The 22,787-nt window shown below is 45.6% G+C and overlaps 1 protein-coding gene across 1 annotated transcript in view; it reads left to right on the top strand.

Moving 5' to 3' along the window:
• MYO1E (myosin IE) overlaps window positions 1–16,998 on the top strand; it is a 214,186-nt gene extending 197,188 nt beyond the window's left edge. The window contains exons 27-28 of the mRNA XM_052646372.1: window positions 11,435–11,604; window positions 15,961–16,998. Coding sequence (XP_052502332.1) covers window positions 11,435–11,604; window positions 15,961–16,037 — 247 coding nt within the window. The 3' untranslated portion in view covers window positions 16,038–16,998. The remainder of the gene's footprint in view (window positions 1–11,434; window positions 11,605–15,960) is intronic.
• Window positions 16,999–22,787: the final 5,789 nt, after the last annotated feature.

Genomic DNA, 22,787 nt, shown 5'->3' on the forward strand with positions numbered 1-22,787 from the left:
CAAGAACTTAAATTTCTAACAAGTTTTGAGTTGATGGTGATGCTGCTGATCCAGGGACCACATTTTGAAAACCACTTTTATCAAATAATTTTGATAAAAACAGGGAAGTTTCTGTGTAAAGGTGAATTGAGGGGTGCTATTGCAGCAACAGGATTCTTACTCCATATTCCAGACCTACACTACTCAGATGGATGAAACTAAAATAATCAAACAAGCCTTCCCGGGCCCAGTTTGAGTTCCCAAAGTAGGCAGGGGATTAAAACCAGTCAGCAAAATGCACCAAATCTCTTCACTCTGTCTGCTAGCTTCCCACTTGCTTTGGTTTTGGCAAGCAACACCGTCTTTCCAGGCTGCTTTGCAAGTTGCAGACTTGCACACCAGCCAGCTGGGAGCATCTGCCAGCCAAGATGCAGGCAACTGAGGAACACTGCGTCCTAACCGAGGCTGCTCCCTTCCAGCCCGCAGCTGTGCTGTTCCCTATTGCAGTCTTGTCACACCTTTGCCACCTTTAAGCTTAAAGATCAGGCATACGTGATGCTATTTTGGCAGTGGCTGTGAGGCTGGAAGGAGGGAACCTTCACTCCTGTCTACTAGACAGTAAGATTTTCCTCTGTATAAAACTTGTGTATAAAACTCCCATGAGGCACACTGAGTCCCATAGCTATAACATCTCAGCCAGCCTCCTCTTTGTACATCTGCAGTGATGCAGATTCTTCCTTAAGAAGTCATACCCTGATCAAACAGCTGAGCTTTTGCTTAGTATTTCTTTTCTAAAACACATCAAGTCAAAGCTAAAATAATTTCTAATGTGGCCAAAGACCTTAGACAGGCATCTCAGGGCCCTTGTGATTACCTACATTTAACAGTTCTTCATTGCCAAGAAAACATGAGTTGCGTTTCCTGTGGGAGGTTGTTGAGCAAACAGGGAACTGTAGGATCCCTAGCTGGTTCCTTTCCACAAAGATGGAAGTTCCTGTTTACATCACTGCCTCAAATGACGCCCTTGGATTTACCAGCCTATAAAAGGGAAGCTACTTCTAGGTCTCCTTGGACTTTCAACTCTTAGGTTCATCTTTCCTTTCCCTCCCTCCTCCACCCCCAATGCACTTTAAAATTTTATTTATTTGCACTGGGTCTTGCTTGTGGCAAGAGGGATCCTCAAACCTTCATTGCAGCTTGTAGGATCTAGTTCCCTGACAGGGATCAAACCTGGGCCCCCTGCAGTAACAGAATGGAGTCACTGGACCACCAGGGAAGCCCCAATGTACTTTTCTTTATAGACATATTTAATATAAGCAGTCATTTCTTTTGGATCATGTAATGTGGATAAAATCAAATGGTGTAATTAGCACCTCAAGTTAATTCAAGAAAGTCTTTATCAGTTTGTTTTGGGCTCAGTTAGTTGGGTTCTGGGTTTTTGCTTTAGGAGAGAGCATGACACCTTCGCTAAATTCCCACCCCACGTGGATTCTTTACCCTTGCCACGCCATGTTAGTTGTCATCGTCATAATCATTATCCAAGAAAACTAAGATATAGAAAGAATTATCATCTTACAGTCCCTTAGCATACCTTTTCAACAGTCTGTTTCAGGTTCAAAATCTGTCCTGATTCTCAGGAAAAGAGGACAGGTAACACAAGAATCATATAAACATTTCATTCACAGGGCTCTGCTCTGGCTCCATAGGAACACTTGATTTACCAATCAGTGTACCTTATATTCTCCCTCCTGTAACTGAGATGTACATAACCCACCTCCAGTTCATTACTGGAAGCATTAAAACCCAGACTGGAAATTTTTTTTTTCCTGTTGGCCTTTTTAATCCTGTGGTCCATTTCAGGGGAGGACCACTTCAGGAAATTTCAAGATACTCCAGAGATGAATCCAACTGGAAGGTGGAGAAACAGAAAAATATTGAAAGTGCTCAGTGGTTGGGCTTCTGGCCATGCCACAAAAGAGAGATCGATCGAAAACTGTAAATGCTGCCTGGGTGTCTGCTGACAAGATTCTCCTAATGGAGTCATATTTTTCAAGGGGCTTAAAATTTCCAACAAGTGTCCAATAGCAATATTTCTTAACCCATAGTCTACAGGAGCAGCAGCCATATCCTGGCCCAGGCAGACACGAAGCCTAGGAATTTCTGGCATCCATTCCCACATTTCCAGTAATGTTTATAGATTCAACCTTTTGGAACAGAGCATATTTTAAAGAGCCAATGAAATAAAATGCCATTATTTTCCTTCTTGGAATTTTGAGACATAAATTTCACATCTGCAGAACAAAGACGTGATGCTTGAAAGCTTAATCCCAGCTCTCACTGGCACAGTGACATAGGCACACCCAGGTGCCCCAGAGGCATGGGGGCTGCAGGGAAGCTCACAGAATGTGGCCTGGCCATTTGAGGAAGCCAGGTTCACAGTAGCCAAGGCTGGGCGTGAGTCCTAGGTCACTTGTTGACTATTGACTGAACCATGTGCCTTCTGTATGCCACCTGCTGGGCACACGGATTGTCTCACTAATTACCGGCCGACAACCTCACATGTATCATTTAATCTTCCCACACCTTGGTGTCCTCATCTGTGTCATGCTGCTGCTACTAAGTTGCTTCAGTCGTGTCCGACTCTGTGAGACCCCAGAGACGGCAGCCCACCAGGCTCCCCTGTCCCTGGGATTCTCCAGGCAAGAATACTGGAGTGGGGTGCCATTTCCTTCTCCAATGCATGAAAGTGAAAAGTGAAGTCACTCAGTCATGTCCGACCCTTAGCGACCCCATGGACTGCAGCCCACCAGGCTCCCCCGTCCTGGGATTCTCCAGGCAAGAACACTGGAGTGGGTTGCCATTTCCTTCTCCAATGCGTGAAAGTGAAGTCGCTCAGTCGTGTCCGACCCTCAGCAACCCCATGGACTGCAGCCCACCAGGCTCCTCCGTCCATGGCTCATAGAACCAGTTAATAGACATTTAAAGCCCATTCACAGTTCTGTGGCGATTATATAAGGCCACTTGAAAGTTTATCTGTGTTTTTGGCTGCACTGGGTCCCTGTTGCTGCGTGCAGGCTTTCTCTGGCTGCGGTAAGCAGCAGGCGTGCTCCAGCTGAGGTGCACTGGCTTCTCGTTGCGGTGGCTTCCTTTGTTGCAGAGCACGGGCTCTAGAGTGCATGAGCTCAGTAGCTGTGGCTGCGCACAGGCTTAGAAGCCCCAAGACATGTGGCATCTTCCTGGACCAGGGATTGAACCTGTGTCCCCTGCATTGGCAGGTGGATTCTTTACCACTGGACCACCAGGAAAGTCCTATTTGTGTTTATCTTATGACTGTTATTCATGTGATTTGATCTTACAGAGAAATATGAATATTCTACCAAGGTTGAAAAGTGGGTGTCCCCTGGCCCAGTGGCTTTATCCACAAGAACTCAACCCTCTGGCCTGCATAGAGCTCTAGGCTACGGAGGGGCTAAGCTTCAGGAATTGCTGGCTTTAATGGGGTTGGGGAGGGGTGATGGGGCAACCTAGGGAAGCCAAGACAAGGGGACTAGTCAGGGAGACAATCCCTCTCACTCCCCCTTCTCTGACCACTGCATGTGTAAAGCCATGCTGCTCTCTGGCCTCAGACCAAAAGCAGAACAAAGCTGAGAGGCTATACTGTAGTGGATACTAGCTGTGTTTCAATAACGGAAATAAAATCCAAAATTCCTTCTTGTGCTATGCTATTCTACAGTCTTTTTCGAGTTAAACCTCCTTTGCTCCAGTCACCATAACAAGTCATATCCCATGAAGGGTGTGAACAGTCCCTGTCTTTACGTCATTGATGTCACTTGGCGTTTTGTGTTCTTGTGGGCTTCTGGCCCCTTGTGAGGTTGGACAGCTGTCTGCAAGGGCTCATCGGTCGGTCAGCATCCGGTGTCTCAGGGCCTAGCACCTCTTGGCCTCCCCAGGCACTGAAACAGGCAGGTTTTCACAAAGCCAACTGGGTGTGATGTGCCTGATTACTCAGGAAACTTTGTGGTGTGGGTTATGCTGTGACTGCATTAGATGTCTAACACCCTACTCAGAAAAAGACCTGATGTAAAAGCAAGGTGTAACCAAGCTTCTTCATGTGTTGCTTTTTCTAATGAAGGATAAACACAGTAAAGTGGTAAATGTGTGCAGTCCCTTGGTATCCACCAGAGATTAGTTCCATCACACGCACACACACACCAGATACAAAAATCCATGCATACTCGAGTCACTTGTATAATATGGCATGGTGTTTGCAAGGGCTTCCCTGGTGGCTCAGCGGTAAAGAATCTGCCTGCGATGCAAGAGATGCGGGCTCGATCCCTGGGTCAGGAAGACGCCCTGGGGAAGGAAACGGCCACCCACTCTTGCCTGGAGAATCTCATGGACAGAGGAGCCCGACAGGCTGCCTAGATCTCCTTGCTCAGTTATCTGTGGTCCATAAGAAACATACTTACTATAACTTCCCAGGTGGCTTAGTAGTAAAGAATCCACCTGCCAATCCAAGAGACTCAGGAGTCACAGATTTGATCCCTGGATCAGGAAGATCCCTTGGAGTAGGAAATGGCAACCCACTCTGGTATTCTTGCCTGGAAAATTCCATGGACAGAGGAGCCTGGCGGTCTACAGTCCAGGGGATTGCAGAGAGTTGGACACGACTGAGTGACTGAGCAGGCACATAGTATTTGCATATAACCTACGCACATTCTCCTGTGTACTTTAAGTCATCGCTGGGTGACCTGTAATACTGAATACAATGTAAATGTTATGGAAATAGTTGCCCTGCCCAGCAAATTCAAGTTTTGCTTTTCAGAACTTTCTGGAATTTTTTTCCCAAATATTTTCAACCTGCAGTTGATTGTATCTGCATCTGGGATGCAGAACTCCTGGATGTGAAGGGGCGACTATACAGATTACACTGAAATGATGGGTCACATGGTAACAGCAAAGCTACTTTACACTAGGCCAGAGTTACATATAATGAAACAACCGGATTTGCTCCGTGATGTGGAGTTTTATAACTCCATACAAATCTGCACACAGAGAACCTTTATTATTGAAGTGGCAATAGGAAAAATAACTTTGTTGTTTTGATTCAGAAATTCTTGCTCCAACCCCCATTATCCCAGTAACACAGTTTTCAATCAGGTGAGGTTTAATTGGAATACAAATATCAAAATATGAGCACTACCAAAAACTATCTTGTTGTGGTTTAGTCGCTCAGTTGTGTCCAACTCTTTGAGCCCCTGTGGACTGTAGCCCGCCAGGCTCCTCTGTCTATAGGATTCTCCATGTAAGAGTACTGGAGTGGGTGGCCATTTCCTTCTCCAGGGAATCTCCCCAACCCAGGCATTGAACCTGCATCTCTTGGGTCTCCTGCATTGGCAGGCAGATCCTTTACCGCTGAGCCAGCAGGGAAGCCCCATAACATCCTGCATATTCACTGTAAAATGAAACTAGTCTAAGTGCTTTCAGACGAGTAAACGTGAGTGACTAGGAGGGACAGTGGTGTGCTCTGAGAGACTTTTCTAGTCTTTCCGACAGAGCTGTAACATTTGTTAGTTTCCCCTCTCTGTGTGGCCCGTTTCAAGCTACCAGGGTGACTCCCCCACTGGTCGCAGAGCTGGGAGGAGATGCAATCTCCCACCGTCATGTAGGCAGCAGACATTAATAGCATGGATAGATGTAAAATGTGGTAAAATAGTTAGGGAGGGTTAAATTCTGAGTATTTGTTGCCGTTGCTTTTAATTTAACTTATTCAGTGAGATGTTTTTTATTTCATCTTTGTTGTTTAGTCACTCAGTCACGTCCAACTCTTCGCAACCCCATGGACTGCAGCACGCCAGGCTTCCATGTCCTTCACTATCTCCTGGAGTTTGCTCAAACTCATGTCCATTGAGTCCAGCCATCTCATCCTCTATTCGCCCCCTTCCTCCTCATGCCCTCAATCATTCCCAGCATCAGGGTCTTTCCCAATGAGTCGGCTCTCCGAACCAGGTGGCCCAAGTATTGGAGCTTCAGCTTCAGCATCAGTCCTTCCACTGAATAGTCAGGGTTGATTTCCTTTAGGATGGACTGGTTTGATCTCCTTGCTGTCCAAGGGACTCTCAAGTCTTCAACACCACAGATTTCATCTTTAACGATTCTTTTAACAACTGACCCACATAATTTCTGAAAGTGTGACAGCCTGCTCTCACAGGCTGGGTTGAAGCCAGTTCCTGCACACTGGGCACAAGGGTCTTGTTTGCTAGGTAAGAAAGTCTGAATCCCTTTTTCATGACTGTGAGAGGTGTCCTTAATTTCTGGTAGCTGGTAGAAAGGAGCCGTCATCTCCTCGTTATTGACTGCACAGGATCGCCACCTAGTGGTGGAAGGAGATAGTCTGAGTTGAGTCCAAGCCAGCCAGGAAAAGGGCTGTTCTGACTGATTTGTGTGATGGTTTCCAGGTCCGCACTGCAGTTAGTAAAGAGCCAGTGATCACCCCATCGGGGCAGGTGTCCTGTGTTCTGTGGTTGGTCTGACAGTAGAGATCTTAAAAGCACTCTGGAAAGCTGTCTTAGAATTAGGAAAAGGGCCTGGGCCATTGCCAGAATTCCCTCTTTTTAACCCATGAAGACATCCCTAAAGATGTGAAGTGATGGATCCAAGTCATGTGCCAGCCAGTGTCGGAACTGGGCCTCAAACCCAGTGCACCGACTCCGATTCAAGCCACAGTCCCTTATACTACTCCTGCAGGACGTGCAGATTGAGGCCACACAGTCTTCCTGGGCCTGACACCAGGTCCAGGGATGACTGTGGTGAGAACAGCCACCTCCATGGACTCTGCTGTCCTGCTAGGGAGACAGGTAGCCCAGGCCCCTGTCCCCAGTGCACCTACCCCCTGCTCAGAGCAGACACAGGTTACCAGAGGATGCTGCAGGGGCTGAAACAAGATCCAAAGGCTGAGTAGGAATTAGCAGTGCTCTGTGTGGGCCGGGGAGCATGGGGCCAGAAAAATCAGTGTGGCTGGAGCTCTGGGAGCCTGCCGCGTATGCATCATGCCATTTGCTGATGAAGCCAGCAGGAAATTCCAGGAACCCACGTCAGTGATCTCGTGGGAGTGTCGTGAGGCTAAATGAAGCAACATTTGAAAATGCCCAGCATGGTATCTTTCCCAGAGCTCCAGGCAGGGGTTCCCAGACCACACCTCCTCTGCTGACACTCACAAGAAGAGCAAGGACATGCTTAGATGTGAGAATGGGGCAAAAGTGACCGGAGAGGAGGAGGGCTCACTTTGGCGAAGGTGCTGCCTGACTGGACAGTTGTCCCCTTTCCTGGTTACAGAGGCAGACAGTGGTGACCTTGGGATCGCCTAAACAGCCCCTTTCCTGATGCAAAATGCCGAGCTGTTCTCCACCCCCAGGTCCTTTCCCCATCAAGCACAGCCCACCTCGTCGATACTGCTGCTCCCCAGCAAACAGTGCCCCATTTCAGAGCTCTCTGGAATCTCCCCCTCCCAACTGTGGAGCACTGTGAGCCCCATTCAGCCAAGAGATACACGACCAGATGACCTTACACTGCATGGCAGCTGTTGTCCAGGGCCTGGGACAATCAGGCCAATGTCCACTGTCCACGGGAACCCAATGCCTCAGTAATCCCTGAGGTTTTACTTTGATGACTTATTCTGAGGAAGTAGGCTCTGATGGCTTGGAATCAAAGACCACACAGTGGCTGTGTTCACACAGGTGTTTAAATGGTCTTCCATCCCCTCCTCCACTGTGTCCCAGTTCCTGGGTGGGACATCCAGCAGCTGCTTGTACACAAGCTGGCTGAGCTGACTCTGGGTATTTAGAGTGCACTGCAGAGCCCGAGGGGCCCATGCAATTTACTTATTTTAAAAATATTTTTTGTGCAAGTATCTTTTAAAGAAATATTTGTGTATGGCTGTGTGGGGTCTTTGTTGCTGTGCCGGCTTTCTCTAGCTGCAGAGAGCAGGGGCTACTCTCTAGTTGCCATGCACAGGCTTCTCGTTGCAGTGACTTCATTTGTTGTGGAGCACCGGCTCTAGGGCATGAGGGCTTCAGGAATTATGGAGCACAGGCTCAGTAGCTGTGGCACTCTGGCTTAGCTGCCCAGCGGCATGTGGGATCTTCTCCGAACAGGAATCAAACCCCCTGCATTGCAAGGCAGATCCTTAACCACTGGACCACCAGGGAAGCCCCTTACTTTTTTACTTTTGAGTCAGCTTTCTTGAGATATAATTTACATACCATAACATCAAGCCATTCAAAATACAGTTCACCAGCTTTTAGTATAGTCAGGGGTATACAACCATCATCATAATCTAATTTAGGAAGATTTGCGTTATCCCAGAGGGAAACCTTCTTCTCCTTAGCAGTCATCCCTCCCTCCCCTAGCCCTCAGCAACCACTAATCTACTTTCTGTCGGAATAGATTAGTTATTTCTGGACATTTCATGTAAATAGAATCATCCTTCTTTTGTTAAATTTATTCCTAAGTAATATTCTCTTTGTGTATTGTAACTGAAATTGTCCTGTCAGTTCCTTTTCTAGATTGCTCATTGCTAGTTCCTAGAAATATAGCTGATTTTTGTATATTGATCTTGTGTTCTATAGTCTTTCTGTATCTTTTTATTCTAGTAGTAGTTTGTAGCGTATTCCTTGGGCTCTTCTACGTGCAAGCTCATCTCATCTGCAAATAGAGGTATTTTTCACTTCTTTTCCAATCTGTATGCCTTTCATTTTTCTTGACTAATCGCCCTGGCTGTAGAGCCTCCAGTGCGTATTGATGAGCTGACATCTCTGTTTGTTCCTGATCTTAGGGGGGGAAAGTATATTTGTCACCAGCAAATAGGATGTAGACTAGGAGTATGTGGACAGGGTTCCTAAACACAGCCAGGGCTCGGACTGCATGGAGAGAGGCAGGAAGATGCCAGCGTGGCCTGCAGTGGGATGAGAGGCTGGGAGCGAGTGGGGCCACACCTGGCAGGGACTTGATAAGCCAAGGGCAGGGGGAAGCTGTTGAGGGCTCAGTGGAGAGTGAGGTAAACTAATAACACACTGTGCTGGTGTTCAGGGAGCCTTGAAAGAAAGCAGCTGGCAGGAGTGACATGAAGGGGAGGAGCTGGGTGACCTCAGCCAAAGCTGGAGGCAGGTGGGCAGAGGAGCGAGGAGGGAGACTCCTGGGAAGGCTGCAGGCCGGCTGGCCCTTCTTTTCAGAGAGTCACTCAGCTTTGCGTCTATGCTGAGGGCCCCCTGCCCAGAGAATGCACCCAAGTCCCAGTACTCTTGGCCTCCAGACACCCCAACCACCTACATTAATGGTGGTAGGTTTCTCTCCATGGACAAAAAAGAGGCCAGCTCTCCATCTATGAGTATTTGGTGAGTGTACATGTGTGCACAAGTGTGCATGAGCACACATACCCTCCCAACCCCACTCCCTGGAAGTGCCAGGCTGCAGGCTTCCTCCCTCCCAGGGTGTTCTAAATGCACACACACACCCCCCCTCCCCGCCCCATTCCTCGTTGCTGGGAAATCAGAAGACTTCTGGTATCCAGGCTAATGGCTCTTATTAACCAAATGCTGACACATCTCTAATATATAGGTTACTTAATTAAAAACCTGCTTATCCAGCCAGCCTGCCTTCTCAAGCAGGCGATGGGGATTTCCAAGACTAGGAAGGAAATGATGTCATGCTAACGATCTATACGACATCTTTCCTCTTCTATAAAAGTGCTTGGAGAGGGTGGCAAGGTGGGCATGGGGGTTGATGTGAGAAGAGTGGAGCCTGAGTTACCTTGGGGTTTGCTCCCTTCTACATAGGGAGACCCGGGAAGCACTCAAGGAACCCCACCCCTGCTGGGGACAGCTAGCAGCCAGTATCCCCCGACCTTCAGCCACCCCCTCATGATCTGACTTGCTCATCAGCACCCTGTAGCATCTATTGTCACAGGACCTCAGCGAGGACAGTGAGGCTCTGGCCTCTTCAGAACACGCACGCCTCAAAACTAGGTGTGCTTTTTCTCTCCAGAACTCAGGCCCCAGGAAATACCCTGCCTTTTGCTCCGCCCTTCCACAGGTATTAACAGGCCTGACCAGACCTAACAGCCAGCCCCACTGTGTTGAGTTCAGTCCAGCCCCTCTTAGAAGTCTTCAGTTTCTTTCAGAAGCAAATGAGCATAGGCTTCGCTTTAGTTAGTCCTTAAAGGGGCATGGGGGTGTTTGCTCTATTTGTTTCCTAAATGCATTCTCTAAATGCTTTTGATGAACATATTTAATAAGAGTTATTCCAGACATGTTTCAAGATCTCACTAACTAGGCCCATGCCTTTGAGACAAGGCATGAATGGTGACTGGAGGAAGCATAGTTTGTAGAAGGAATACATTTAAAGCTAGAAGACATTTAAATACATTTAAAACTGGATTAGGGCCTCAGCACCGGAGACATCTCTGGTGATCATCACCAGGTGGAGGCGGTGCTGGCATCTGTGGGGCAAAGGTGAGGGATGCTTAACCCCCTACAGGGCACAGGGTACCCCCTGCAACAAAGGATCGGGACACCCACAGCGTCAGGAGTGCTGATGTTAAGACGTTACTTTGGATAAATTTTCTGCACAAGAACATTCACAGCAGCATTTTTCTGTAATGAAACTGGAATTATCTCGAATGACCACCAACAGTAGACTGGATAAGTAAATGGTGACATAGTCATGGAATGGAATAGTAAATATAAAGCCATGAGAGTGAATGAGTCAGAACTACATGCATCAACAGTGTTCATCTCAAAAATGGAACGAGTGAGGGAATTCCCTGGTGGCCCAGTGGTTAGCACTTGGTGCTTCCACTGCTGTGGCCTGGATTCAGTCCCTGGTCAGAGAACTAAGATCCTGCAAGCTGTGCACTGTGGCCAGGGGGGTAGAAAATGGAGCAGGTTATAGCAGTGTGTGATTTTTACACAGTTAAACAGGTAAACTGTACCTAATGTTTAGGGATACTTATGTGCATGGTAAAACTACAAAGCAAAGCAGAATTAATATAAAATGCAAGCTAGGGGTTCATTGTGGGAGGGCTTGCAGCTGAAAGGAGGCACCTGTAGGCTTCCGTGGCAGAGTTCTGGTTTCACAGCTGGGGGTGAGGGGAGGACATACATGGCTGTCATATTATTTAGATGTGTAAATATATTTTATAAACTTGTCTTACATATTTCCTTTTATGCTGAGAACACAGCAACAGCAGCTAATGTTTATGCAGAATTAACTACGTGTTTTTGCACCGACCTTGTCAGGAAGGGTGTTTTATTCTCCAAGAAAGTTTAGAGGTTGACGTGTCCTTCTAAGGATGGGGCTAGATTTGAACTTGAGCAGTGTTGGCTCCAGGCTCCAAACCAGCACACAGGGCTACTGCCTCCTCTTGGGGCCCAGCTCACCCCCTCCACTCTCTCCACAGGGCCCGGAGACAAACCACCAGCCGGCCTCCCCCAGCGGGGGGCAGACCCAAGCCCCAGCCCAAGCCCAAGCCTCAGGTGCCACAGTGCAAGGCTCTGTATGCCTATGATGCTCAGGACACAGATGAACTCAGCTTCAATGCCAATGACATTATCGATATTATCAAAGAAGGTAAGTGCATGGCTGGCTGGGATAGGCTCAAAGAGCAGACAGTCACGAGGCTATAAAAACTAGTTTAAATGTGAACGGAATTTATGGGCTCCTCTAACTGAAATTTGAAGAGGTAGGTCAGGCTTCAGGCTGATTGAACTGGAATTAAACTCCAGCTTAATTTTTCAACACTCCTGCCAGCTCTGCTCTCTCCTTTGTATTTCTTCACTCCTCTGGCTGTTTTTCCTCATGGTAGCAGAAAGACTGCATCAGTTCTAGGCCAACAGATCAAACCATGTCTAAAATCCATTTTACTTCTGAAACTTCTCTTAGCCATTGGATAGAAAGCCTAGGTTTCACTCTGATTGGACCAAAGTGGTCATGTGCCCATTCCTGAATCAGTCTCTGTAGCAAGGCAAATGCTGTACCCTAAGTGGGCTAGACCTGGCGGGGACTGCCCTAGGATATGGTAGGTAGGGCTATCCTACCCAGATGTCATGGCCTCTCAGACTGAAGGTAGATGGAATGTAAGCCAGGGAGACAACCTGTAACATCCACTATAAAAATGGTCTGGTCTGTGGGTGCGGCTGAATACTTTATTAATTTGGTAGAGAAGATATGTTAACACAAACATTACTGCTTATGGAAGCATGAAAAACAAAGATCACTCCTAACTTAGGATGTTAGAAAAAGTACCCTGATGGGAATGACATCTGGGGGGGGGGGGGGGGGGCACAGAGAGAGGAGCCTTGGAGGCTAGAAAAAGCAGGCCATTTTAGGAAAATGAGCTGACACTTGACCCCGGTGAGGAACCCCCAAGGAGATGTCACAGGAGATGAAAGGAAGCCAGAGTGGCCTGGTCACGGAAGCCCTGGGTGCCGGGCTTAAGCTGTCAAGACAGAGCAGAGCCATCCAAGGAGTCGGGACAGAGCAGTGGCAATCCGAGTGGACAGTGGTTCCCCAGCAGGGGCCGCTTTCCAGAAGAGGTGGCCAGTTCTCACTCCCAGGAGAATTCTAGGTCCCCAGACCAAAGTCCTCCTAAGCAGCCTCTGGGTGTTATTTTTAATCTCCTTTTAACCACCTGGTTTTCTACAGGTGTTAATATTTTAAGCCATTTAATAGTCTTCAAAAAGTTGGAATAAAAATAAGTATTGAAATAAACTTTTAGTGACACAAACAGGATTTTTATCACCAGCATTATTCAGCAGAAATACGGGAAATGACCTAATAGCCAGTGACAGGGATTAGTTAAGTAAGGTTTGCCATATCCACTCAGTGAACTTAGATGCAAAAATGCATGTGAATGATGTAGAAGTACAGAACATTTATTGAAATGGAAAAATGTTCATGATGAAAAGGAAAAATTAGAGGCTGAACTAGTCTCATTTTTGTAAAAATATAAAACACATGGAATAGAAAAAATTTTTTAATGTTTTTAAAAGTAGAAAATGTTATAGTGTTCCCTTAAGAGTTGAACTTTCTTTTCAGAATTACTTTCTTTTCATTTCTCAATATTTTCAAAGTTTTCTAGAAATAACACTGCTGCTACTGCTGCTGCTAAGTCACTTCAGTCATGTCCGACTCTGTGCGACCCCATAGACGGCAGCCCATCAGGCTTCCCCATCCCTGGGATTCTCCAGGCAAGAGTAGTGGAGTGGGGTGCCGTTGCCTTCTCCGTAAGAAATAACACAGTGGGTATAATTAAAACAATTATATATTTGTGTAAAATATAGAGTCCTAAAAGTTATCAAAACATGCTATAAAGTATTGCTTTACTTTAAACAGTGCAGGAATTGACATACGGATACAAGGGATAGAATAGCATCCAGAAACAGACCCCTGTGTGTATAGGTATTTAATAGATGATAAATGTGGCACTTGAAATCAGGGGAAAGGATAGAGTTACTTTCCATTTTGAAAAGAAAGTTTGCTGTATGCTTCATATACAAAATAAATATCAGATGAATTAAAGATCTGAAAATGTATGACTAAACTATAAGTCTTAGAAGGAAACCTAGAATATTATATTAATCTTTGGGTGAGAAAAATCTTCCTATGGAAGATGTCAAACTCAAAAACCATATAGGATTTAACCTCATAAAAAGGCTACATTGAAACCTAGGTGGTGAATAGCACTGGGAAAGTTAAATGATAGAAAATAGACTAGGGAAAAAAATGTCTTACATACATAAATAACTCCTCTATGAAAATAATACAAATAATCCAGCCCCAGAGTGGACACGGCTATCGGGGCAGTCAGTGCACAGCAGAGCCTCCTGTGATGTCAGCAAAGATTAAAATGTGAGAGAACCCACCACATTCCCTTATCCAAATCCTTTGAGTAAACTGAGATTCAGAAATCAGAGCTTTTGCAAAGTTGATAATGGAGTATATATAAATATCATGTAATATAGATACACATCATGTGATATATAACCCCCCTTCCAATTCCCAGGGCAGCAGTTTAGATCAGCCAGTTTCTGCTGTGGAAACTAAGAGCCTTCACGCTCAGTCAAAGACGTCATAAACAAGCCCATGTCAGTTCAGGTCAAGTTTGGCCATCAGATGGGTTATAGAAAACTTTCAATTTTTAGAACTTTCTGGATTGTGTCACTGCAAATAAAGTATGGAGCGTAATGTCTGTGTTTAGTCAGGGAAATAGGTACCTTCTTTCACTATTTACTGCTGAAATAGGCTTTTGGGAAGGAAATTTAACAGTATTTATCAAAATTGTTACTTTGGATTTATATATTAACCCCTTCCCCCAAGGTCATTTACAAATAAATTAATACTTACATGCATGAAAGAAACACAGAAGTCCTTGATGTAAGTATAGGAGAGTTTTCTTAATAGTGTCAGTGTGGGAAAGGATTTCTAAAAGTGATAGAAAGCTAAGACTGTAAAATAATCATTTGATTCAATTGCTCAAATACTATGTCAGAGTTAATAAAAAGGGGAAGAAGAACATTTGTAACTCATGTGACAGATTCACTAGTATATAAAAAAACTCCTAATCAACAAGAGGCCAACAAGAATTAAAATTAAGCAAGTGATATGAACAGTGGGCATATCTATAGAATACAGAAAGAAGTTCTTTATATACAGATGTGAAATGATCTTTAGTCTATATTATTAAGGTTAAAGTACAGAACACAATAGTATGCTATCATTTATATACAAAAGGTTGTTGGCTTTTTAACAAATACTTGACTTTATAGACATGAACTATATCTTTGGAAGAAGTGCAGCTGGCTCAGACAGTAAAGGATCTGCCTGTAATGGAGGAGACCTGGGTTTAATCCCTGGGTTGGGAAGATCTCCTGGTGAAGAGAATGGCAACCCACTCTAGTATTCTTGCCTAGAGAATCCCATGGGCAGAAGAGCCTGGCAGGCTACAGTCCATAGGGTCCAAACAGTCGGACACGAATGAACGACTAACACTTTCACTATCATTTGTATACAAACGGTTGTTTGTTTCAAATAAATACTTGCCTTTATAGACATAAACTATCTCTGGAAGAAAGTGCAAGAAATAGGTAATACTGCTTGCCCTCCAAGAAGGGATCTGGGTGGCTGGATTCACTGTTAATACTTCCACGTGCACTTTCAAAAGTACAAAAGGATAATCTATCACAAAAAGTAAATTAGATTTTCTTAAAGGATAATAGAAGGTCCATGTTCTTTGCTCCAAGAATCTATCCTATAGAACTACTTACACATGGGCATAAAGATATTATGTATGGACATTTATTGCATTAACAGCAAAAAATAAGAGAATGGTATACAAATTTTGGTTTATGATGCAGCTGTTTAAAAAATGGGATGCAGTCATGGAAAGATGACTGAGTACTGAAAAGCAAGATGCAGAAGAGTAAGATATAGAATGACCTATCTAAAATGAATGTGTGTTTATAATCATAGAAAAAGGTCTGGAAGAATATATATCAAATACTTATTACTGGTAAGGGACTGGGATTAAGCTGGGAAGTAAGGATGGTGAAGTGGTGCAGATCAGTTCTCCCAGAAAGATGGTGAGGTGGAATAAGGCGTGTGAAAGGTGAGTTGGGAAAGAAAAGGGGGGACACAGGATTAGAGTCATCAGACCACAAGCTGACCTCACAGTCTGCCAGCCCAGCAGCTGGCCCATCTCACAGGCAGGAAGATCCCACGGGGCCAACCACTAGAGATGGGCAGCGAAACCTCACAACTGGGCAGTGGGTTCTTCTGGAAGGGGGCCTGTGAGGCACATCTGCACGTCTGATTTTCATTAAAAGAACATGAGAAAGAACATGGATGGAGCCTAGTCTCCTCTGCCTGTGGGAGCAGCTATGGGAACAGAGGCCCCGACTCACCTTCACGATCTCTGTGTCCCCACAGATCCTTCTGGCTGGTGGACGGGGCGACTGCGTGGTAAACAGGGCCTGTTCCCTAACAACTACGTGACCAAGATCTGAGGCAAGCAGAGACTCCGACGCTAGGGACGAAGGAGCTTCAGGCACACGTGGGAGGGGACGTGTGGGGGCCCTCCTCCCCACCCACAGCGAGCAGCTGCTTCTGCGAGGCCTGGAGCTCCTCGGGCCCCTGCCCGTGGAGGACTTCGCAGAGCCGGGTTGGAGACAGGGAGTGTCACTCCATTGGATCCCAGGAGGGCAAAACAAGCACCCACTAAGATTTATTTATTCTATTTAAACCTGGTGAGAGGACCAGCGAGGTCCACGCAGACCTTGCCAGCTCTATCAAAACAGCACCTGCTCGCTCACCGGGCCCAGGGGAACGGCCGTGGGTGGCCGCTGACAAGTGCCTTTAGTTAAAGAGCACATCTCTCTCATCCCTCTCTTCATTACCTGACATGCACAGTCCTCGGCCACCTGCCCTCATGGGGGACCCGCGCTCTGCAGGCGCAGGGGGGCTTGGCGGGAGCGGGCACTTCCCATGCAGATGCCAAGGGCCTGCTGAGCCCACAGGTGCATGGGTGCTGCTGATTTTGCCAGGCAGCAGGGCGGGGGCTGGGCTGTGGGCCAGGCTCTCTCTGGGTCTTCAGTTGGTATGTGGCTGGCCCATGTTGGTTTTCGTGTTTAATGCTGTATCTATTATGAGAAGGATCTTTTTTTTTTCAAGCTGTACATTTATAAAAAAAAAAAAAAAAACACACACACACAACAGATCATATACTGTATATATAAAAATCTCAAGATGGTAGAAACATGTATGAATGTACTAAGTAGTATCCCACTGTACTTACTCTTAAGATAGGTTTTATGACAAGACTCACGCCAGGTACTTACAGATGTGCACTACTCCTTTCTGACTATAGAACTATCAGTGTTACTGCTTCCTAGCTCAGTCCCTGCACACCCTTCCCAGCCCTCACCTGTTGGGAGTTCTCCTCTGCCCCCACTCCGTGTCTCCTCCTCTGCCCTCCAAAATAAAGAATCAGTGAACCACCTTGCTCTTTCATGACCTGTGTCTGGGTTGCGTCCACCTCCACAGGAGAAGGTATGTTCAGGTCCTAAACGCCAGCACCTAACTTGGAAATCAGGTCTTCACAGAGGTGACTAAGTTAAAATGGGGTCATCAGCAGGGCCCCTAATCCAATATAACTACCATCCTGATAAAAAGAGGAGATTTAGACACAGATCAACACAGAGGGAAAAGATGAGTGAAGAGTCAGCCACCTACAAGCCAAGGGAGAGGGCCTGGAACAGAGCCTCATGGTCCACAGAGGAGACCAGCCCTGCCAACACCTGCATTGTGGGCTTGCAGCCCCCACAGTGGTGAGGCCGGGGGTTTCTGCGGGTAAGCCACCTGGTCTGTGGCACTTAAGTAACGCAGCGCTAGCACGAGGCAGTGTTCACTGCAACAGCAGGGAGAAGTTGGAAACAACAGTATTGTGTCCACCGACAAAGGAACAGTCACAACCTCTTCTCCTGGTTGCCACAGCTGGTCTTAAGCTCCTGGGAAAGTAGGATTTGATGGCACGTCCCTTTTTGTCATTTTGGGGTCTCCAGGTCCAAGGGAAAAAAATTATCAGGGATTACATATTTGGGGAAAATGTATTTGAATTTGGGGCAAATAATTCTACTTCAAGAGCAGAGAGCAAATATCATTTGCTAACAATGTTTAAAGTATATTTCAGTTCCATTTTATGACCACTCAAGAAAGGAAAAGCAAGCCGTAACGTGATGACATAAGGAAAGGTGATTCTACTGACACTAACACTCTCTGTATTTCACAAGGGACTTTCAGTTTCACTCACTTGGACTCACTGAAGAGCAGGAGGAAGGAGACAGAGGAGCGTCACAGACTCCCCACAGCCCCAAGGCCAGGCCACCTCCTTAGGAGCAGGACCGTCCAGATCGCCTTGGTGTCACCATGAGCCCCAGGCCCAACGCCCACACGAGGCTGTGCCCAGGGCTCGTGGTGACAGACACCGAAGTCTGGGGCCAGGCTCCAGGAATTCGGGCATTGCCTGAATTGGTGACGGTATTGACGTTTCTAGGTAAAGACTTAAACTTGGGTTTCTCTCATCTGTGGATCCAGCCAGGCCTGCCATTTGTTTAGATAGACATGAGGCTAGTACAGGAGCCACTTAATAAAACATGCAGAGGGTGAGGGGCCATCCCCACCTCCTAGAACTGGTCATCCTACTTAGGAGAAGGGGCCTGTGTGTACAGCAGTAGAAACTGTTACATTATGAAAAGGCGACAGATCCCTTCAGCTAACGACAAAGTAACCAAGAGCCACAGAAGCAAGCTTGAACTTGGACCCTAGGGCAGAGGTGTTCAGACTGGTAGTGGACCAGCAGTTCCCAAACCCTTGGGCCTCAGAACTCCTTCACACACTTCTGTACTATTAACGACCTCCAAGACCTCTGCTTTTGTGGGTTGTAGTCATCAGTGTTTACCATACTAGAAATTCAAACTGAGAACATTTTAAAACACCAGTGAACACACACATTCCATCATCACATGTCACATAGCCTCTGGAAGATTCCACCATAAACTACTGACAGATTAAACAGTAAAAAATAAAAATAAAAAAAGAAGCAAATAACATCCTAGTATTAGGAAGAGTTTTTGGCCTCATGGCCATGTTTTGAGAACGACAGAGGTGGTAATAAGCAGAGGATGCCACAGGCAGGGAGAACACCTGGCTTCCTGAGAACATTAAGCAAAGGGTCAACTTTGCACAGTGTTTGGGAAAGCAAGATTGACACCCGTGAAGAGGGCAAAGCTGAGCCTTATGAGCTTGCTCCCCTATCAGCAGGGGTGCAACCACCCATACCCACCTCCCCCATCACACCTGACCCGTCACCAAGTCTGCCCCACGAAGGCAGTAAGGGGTGAGGAGCGCAGTTTTCCCATTTAAAGGACATTCCCTTCAAAATGCACATACCTGAGTCCTGTGGCCTCAGATGCAGGGGTTGGGAGTCTCTTGCTGGGGATAGTCTCTGCCCAGAGCAGCTGGCCCAGCGCTGAGAGCTCACTCACAGCCATGCCTCCTTCCAGGGAGAGATGCTCACAAGCACAAGTGAGGGAGAGCAAGGTTGTGCACCCATGGAACTTAAGTCTCCAGGCTCCCTGCAGAGCAGGACGTGCACACAACCCAAATCCTCTCCCACATGATTCCCCCTCAGCTCCCCAGACATGTGTGCTGCTGGGCAGGCCCGGCTTGTCCTGCCTCTGGTATAGGTGATTTCCTGGGTGGTTTCATGGGGGAGTTCTGGGAGTAAAGTCCGGGTGTGGGAGCAGAGCACACACAGTATATCTTTGGTGGAGACCTAACAGTTTCACTGGATCCCTCACCTTTGTGGTCATGAGAATGGGGGCCACTCTGCAGTGCTGCCCCCATCCCTCCTTGTTTTGTCTCCCAAGGCCTTGCCAGTCTCACTTTTATTCCTCCCAGCCCATCTTGATGCCTTCCCCTCCCAGTGTACGGGACTACCTACCCTGCTAACCAGCATCTCTTAGCCTAAAATGTCCACTTTGCAAATGAGAAAGTGCAAGGACAATGCCCAACTAGAACCAGCTACTACTGGAACCCTGATCTAACCCCAAGGTCTATGCTTTTAGTCTTTGTCTTCAATTAAACAAATATTAAGGTGTTTGATAGTCTGTTAACCTTTAAACTGCCAATATCTTTCAAAAATCAGAAACCTAAAAACAAAAACAAAACCTTACAGATATGACTCAGAGCCTAGAAACAAACCCACACACCTACTGTCAATTAATCTTTGACAAAGGAGGCAAGAATATACAATGGGGAAAAAGAGTCTCTTCCCCAAGTGGTGTTGGGAAAGCTGGACAGCTACATGTAAATCAATGAAGTTATAACACCCCTCACACCATACACAAAAATAAACTCAAAATACTTTACATACTTAAATATTAGACATAACACCATAAAACTCCTAGAAGAGAACATAGGCAAAACATTCACTGACATAAATTGTACCTATGTTTTCTTAGGTCAGTCTCCCAAGGCCATAGAAATAAAAGCAAAATAAATAGGACCTAGTCAAACACAAGCTTTTGCACAGCAAAGGAAACCATAAAAAAGAAAAACAACAACCTACAGGATGGGATAAAGTATTTGCAAACAATGCAACCAATAAGGGCCTAATTTCCAAAATACACAAACAGCTCATACAACTCAACAAAAAAAGCCATTTAAAACACAGGCAGAAGACCTTAGTAGACATTTCTCAATGTCTACAGACGGCCCACAGGCATATAAAAAGATGCTGAACACCACTAGTTATGAGAGAAATGCAAATCAAAACTATTTAATAAAATGAAGTACCACCTCACATCAGTGATTAGAATGCCCACCATTAAAAACTCTACAAACAACAAATGCTAGATAGGATGTGGAGAAAAGGGAACCCTTGTACACTGTTGGTGGGAATATAGGTTGGTACAGCCACTCTGGAAAACAGTATGGAGTTTCCCCAGAAAACTATAGTTTGATCCAGCAATCCCCCTCCTGCACGTATATCCAGACAAAGCTACAATTCAAAAAGGTACACGCACCCCTATGTTCATAACAGCACTGTTCACAATAGCCAAGATGTGGAAATAAGCTGACAGATGAATGGATAAAGCAGATGTGGTACATATATACAATGGAATACTACTAAGCCAAAAAAAAGAACAAAATAATGCCACACGGGTGCAACAAGAGATTATTGTGCTAAGAGAAGTCAGTCAGGAAGAGGACAGATACCATATGATACCACTCAAACGTGTAATCTAAATATGACACAGATAAACCTATCTATGAAACAGACTCACGGACGTAGAGCACAGACTTGTGGTTGCTAAGGGGGAGAGGTTTGGGGAAGGGATGGACTGGGAGGGTGGGATTGGCAGATATAAGCTATTACATATGGAATGGAAAGATGAACAACAAGGTCCTACCGCATAACACAGAGAACTACATTCAGTATCCTATGATAAATCATAACTGAAAAGAATATTAAAAAAAGAATGAATATATCAATATATGTATAACTGAATCTCCCTGCTGTACAGAAATTAATACAACATTGTGAAATAAAAGTATTTTTAAAAAGAACTATGTACAATATATCTTTGAATGCCCAGAGTCCATCTCTTTACAAGACCATCAACCTTAAACTAACAGCCACTCACATTTGAGCACCTCCACATACTTGCTTGACATGCTTGAGTACAACACTGTGAAGCAGATACCTTTTTTGGGGGGCCACACCATGGCAAAACATGGGATCTTAATTTCTGCCATCAGGGAATGAACCCACATGCCCTGCATTGGACGCTGGACCCCCAGGGAAGCCCTAAGGTAGATGCTCGTATCCCCAATTTACAGACAGAAACAAGCACAGAGGTTCCACAGCTGCTAAGGACATTTTTACCCAAGCAGCCTAGCTTTTAAAATACTGGGGTTCCATCATCTCATTGTCTAATTTCAGTGTTTTTAAGGTGTTATATGATTTCTACTTTTACAGCTTATTTCACATTTATAACACTTCAGTTTTAGGTGCCTGGTTGGCACGTGAATATCTTAAAAGGTTTTTGGCTGTTGTTGTTTTTTTAATGACATCCTGGAAGTATGAATTTCCTGAGTCAGGGTATTAATAAAATAACTAAGCAAAATATGTAATAAAGAAGTTCTAAAATGTCTTTAGAATATGCCTAGAAAAACCCATCCTTTCTTGATGAGAAGTTGGAGCTGAAGTGTCCCTGGGAAATAACTGCTTTTCAGAGCCAGGAAATCTCCCTCTCAAGGTCTCACTTCGTCACCATTCACACTAGTGACTAAGTGGGTCTAAGGCTGCCATGGGAACAAGCGTCACTAACTCAACAAGAGATATTTATAAAACTTTATACTAAGACACAACATATAAAGACACCCAGTTCCTCTCCATGCTTGAAACTTACAGGCTTACTAGCCAGGCAGCCTGGCCTACCCAGGAAGAGGGGTGAGGCCTCTGTGGAGTCAGACAGCCCTCCCGGGATGGGGCAGCGTCACACCATAGCTGAGCACAGAGCCAGGCACCTGTGGACCTCGGTGCTGCAGGAGGCAGCTTTTAACACATTCGAGGTTGAGGAAACCACATTAAATGAGCTTAGTGCAAAGCTTCTGAGCCTTTATGAATGTTACATGAATTTGCAATGTTTCCCAAATGTATCTAACTCCTGTCCCTCAGAAAATCAATGATCATCTTGTTGAACTAGTAGTTTAGGAAGCTGTTGCTATAAGAGAGTTTTTTCTTTTTCAGGTTAGTGGTTGGAGACTGAGAATGTACTCCCTCTTAGAAAACAGTATTAAATATAATCAAATGCCCACCAAAGGGAAAAAAAGTAAACCATAATGTCGTTAGAACAAACAAGCATCCTAAGTTTCACCTTTAACAAGATGTCACAGGCCTGCTTCCTTTTTCCAGCTGTGGCCCCTTGGCACTGGTATTCCTGGTCTCAACCCGTGCCTTCGAGTGAAACACATTAGGAGGGTTACGTCTGGAAGCCATCACCCTAGTGGGCCAGGTGCTCCTGTACAGGAATTAGAGGATAGATAAGTATGATCTTGAAAGAGAATGTCATGGTTATTCCCCCATTTTAAATTTTCTATGATGAACCAATACTCTTATATTCATAGTTTAGGAATAGTTGAGTATTCACTGAAGCAAAGTTCTAGTTTTCTCTGAGAAAATGGTTTAAATC

The sequence above is a fragment of the Budorcas taxicolor genome, chromosome 10 (genome assembly GCF_023091745.1).
Source record: "Budorcas taxicolor isolate Tak-1 chromosome 10, Takin1.1, whole genome shotgun sequence".
Taxonomy (NCBI): domain Eukaryota; kingdom Metazoa; phylum Chordata; class Mammalia; order Artiodactyla; family Bovidae; genus Budorcas; species Budorcas taxicolor.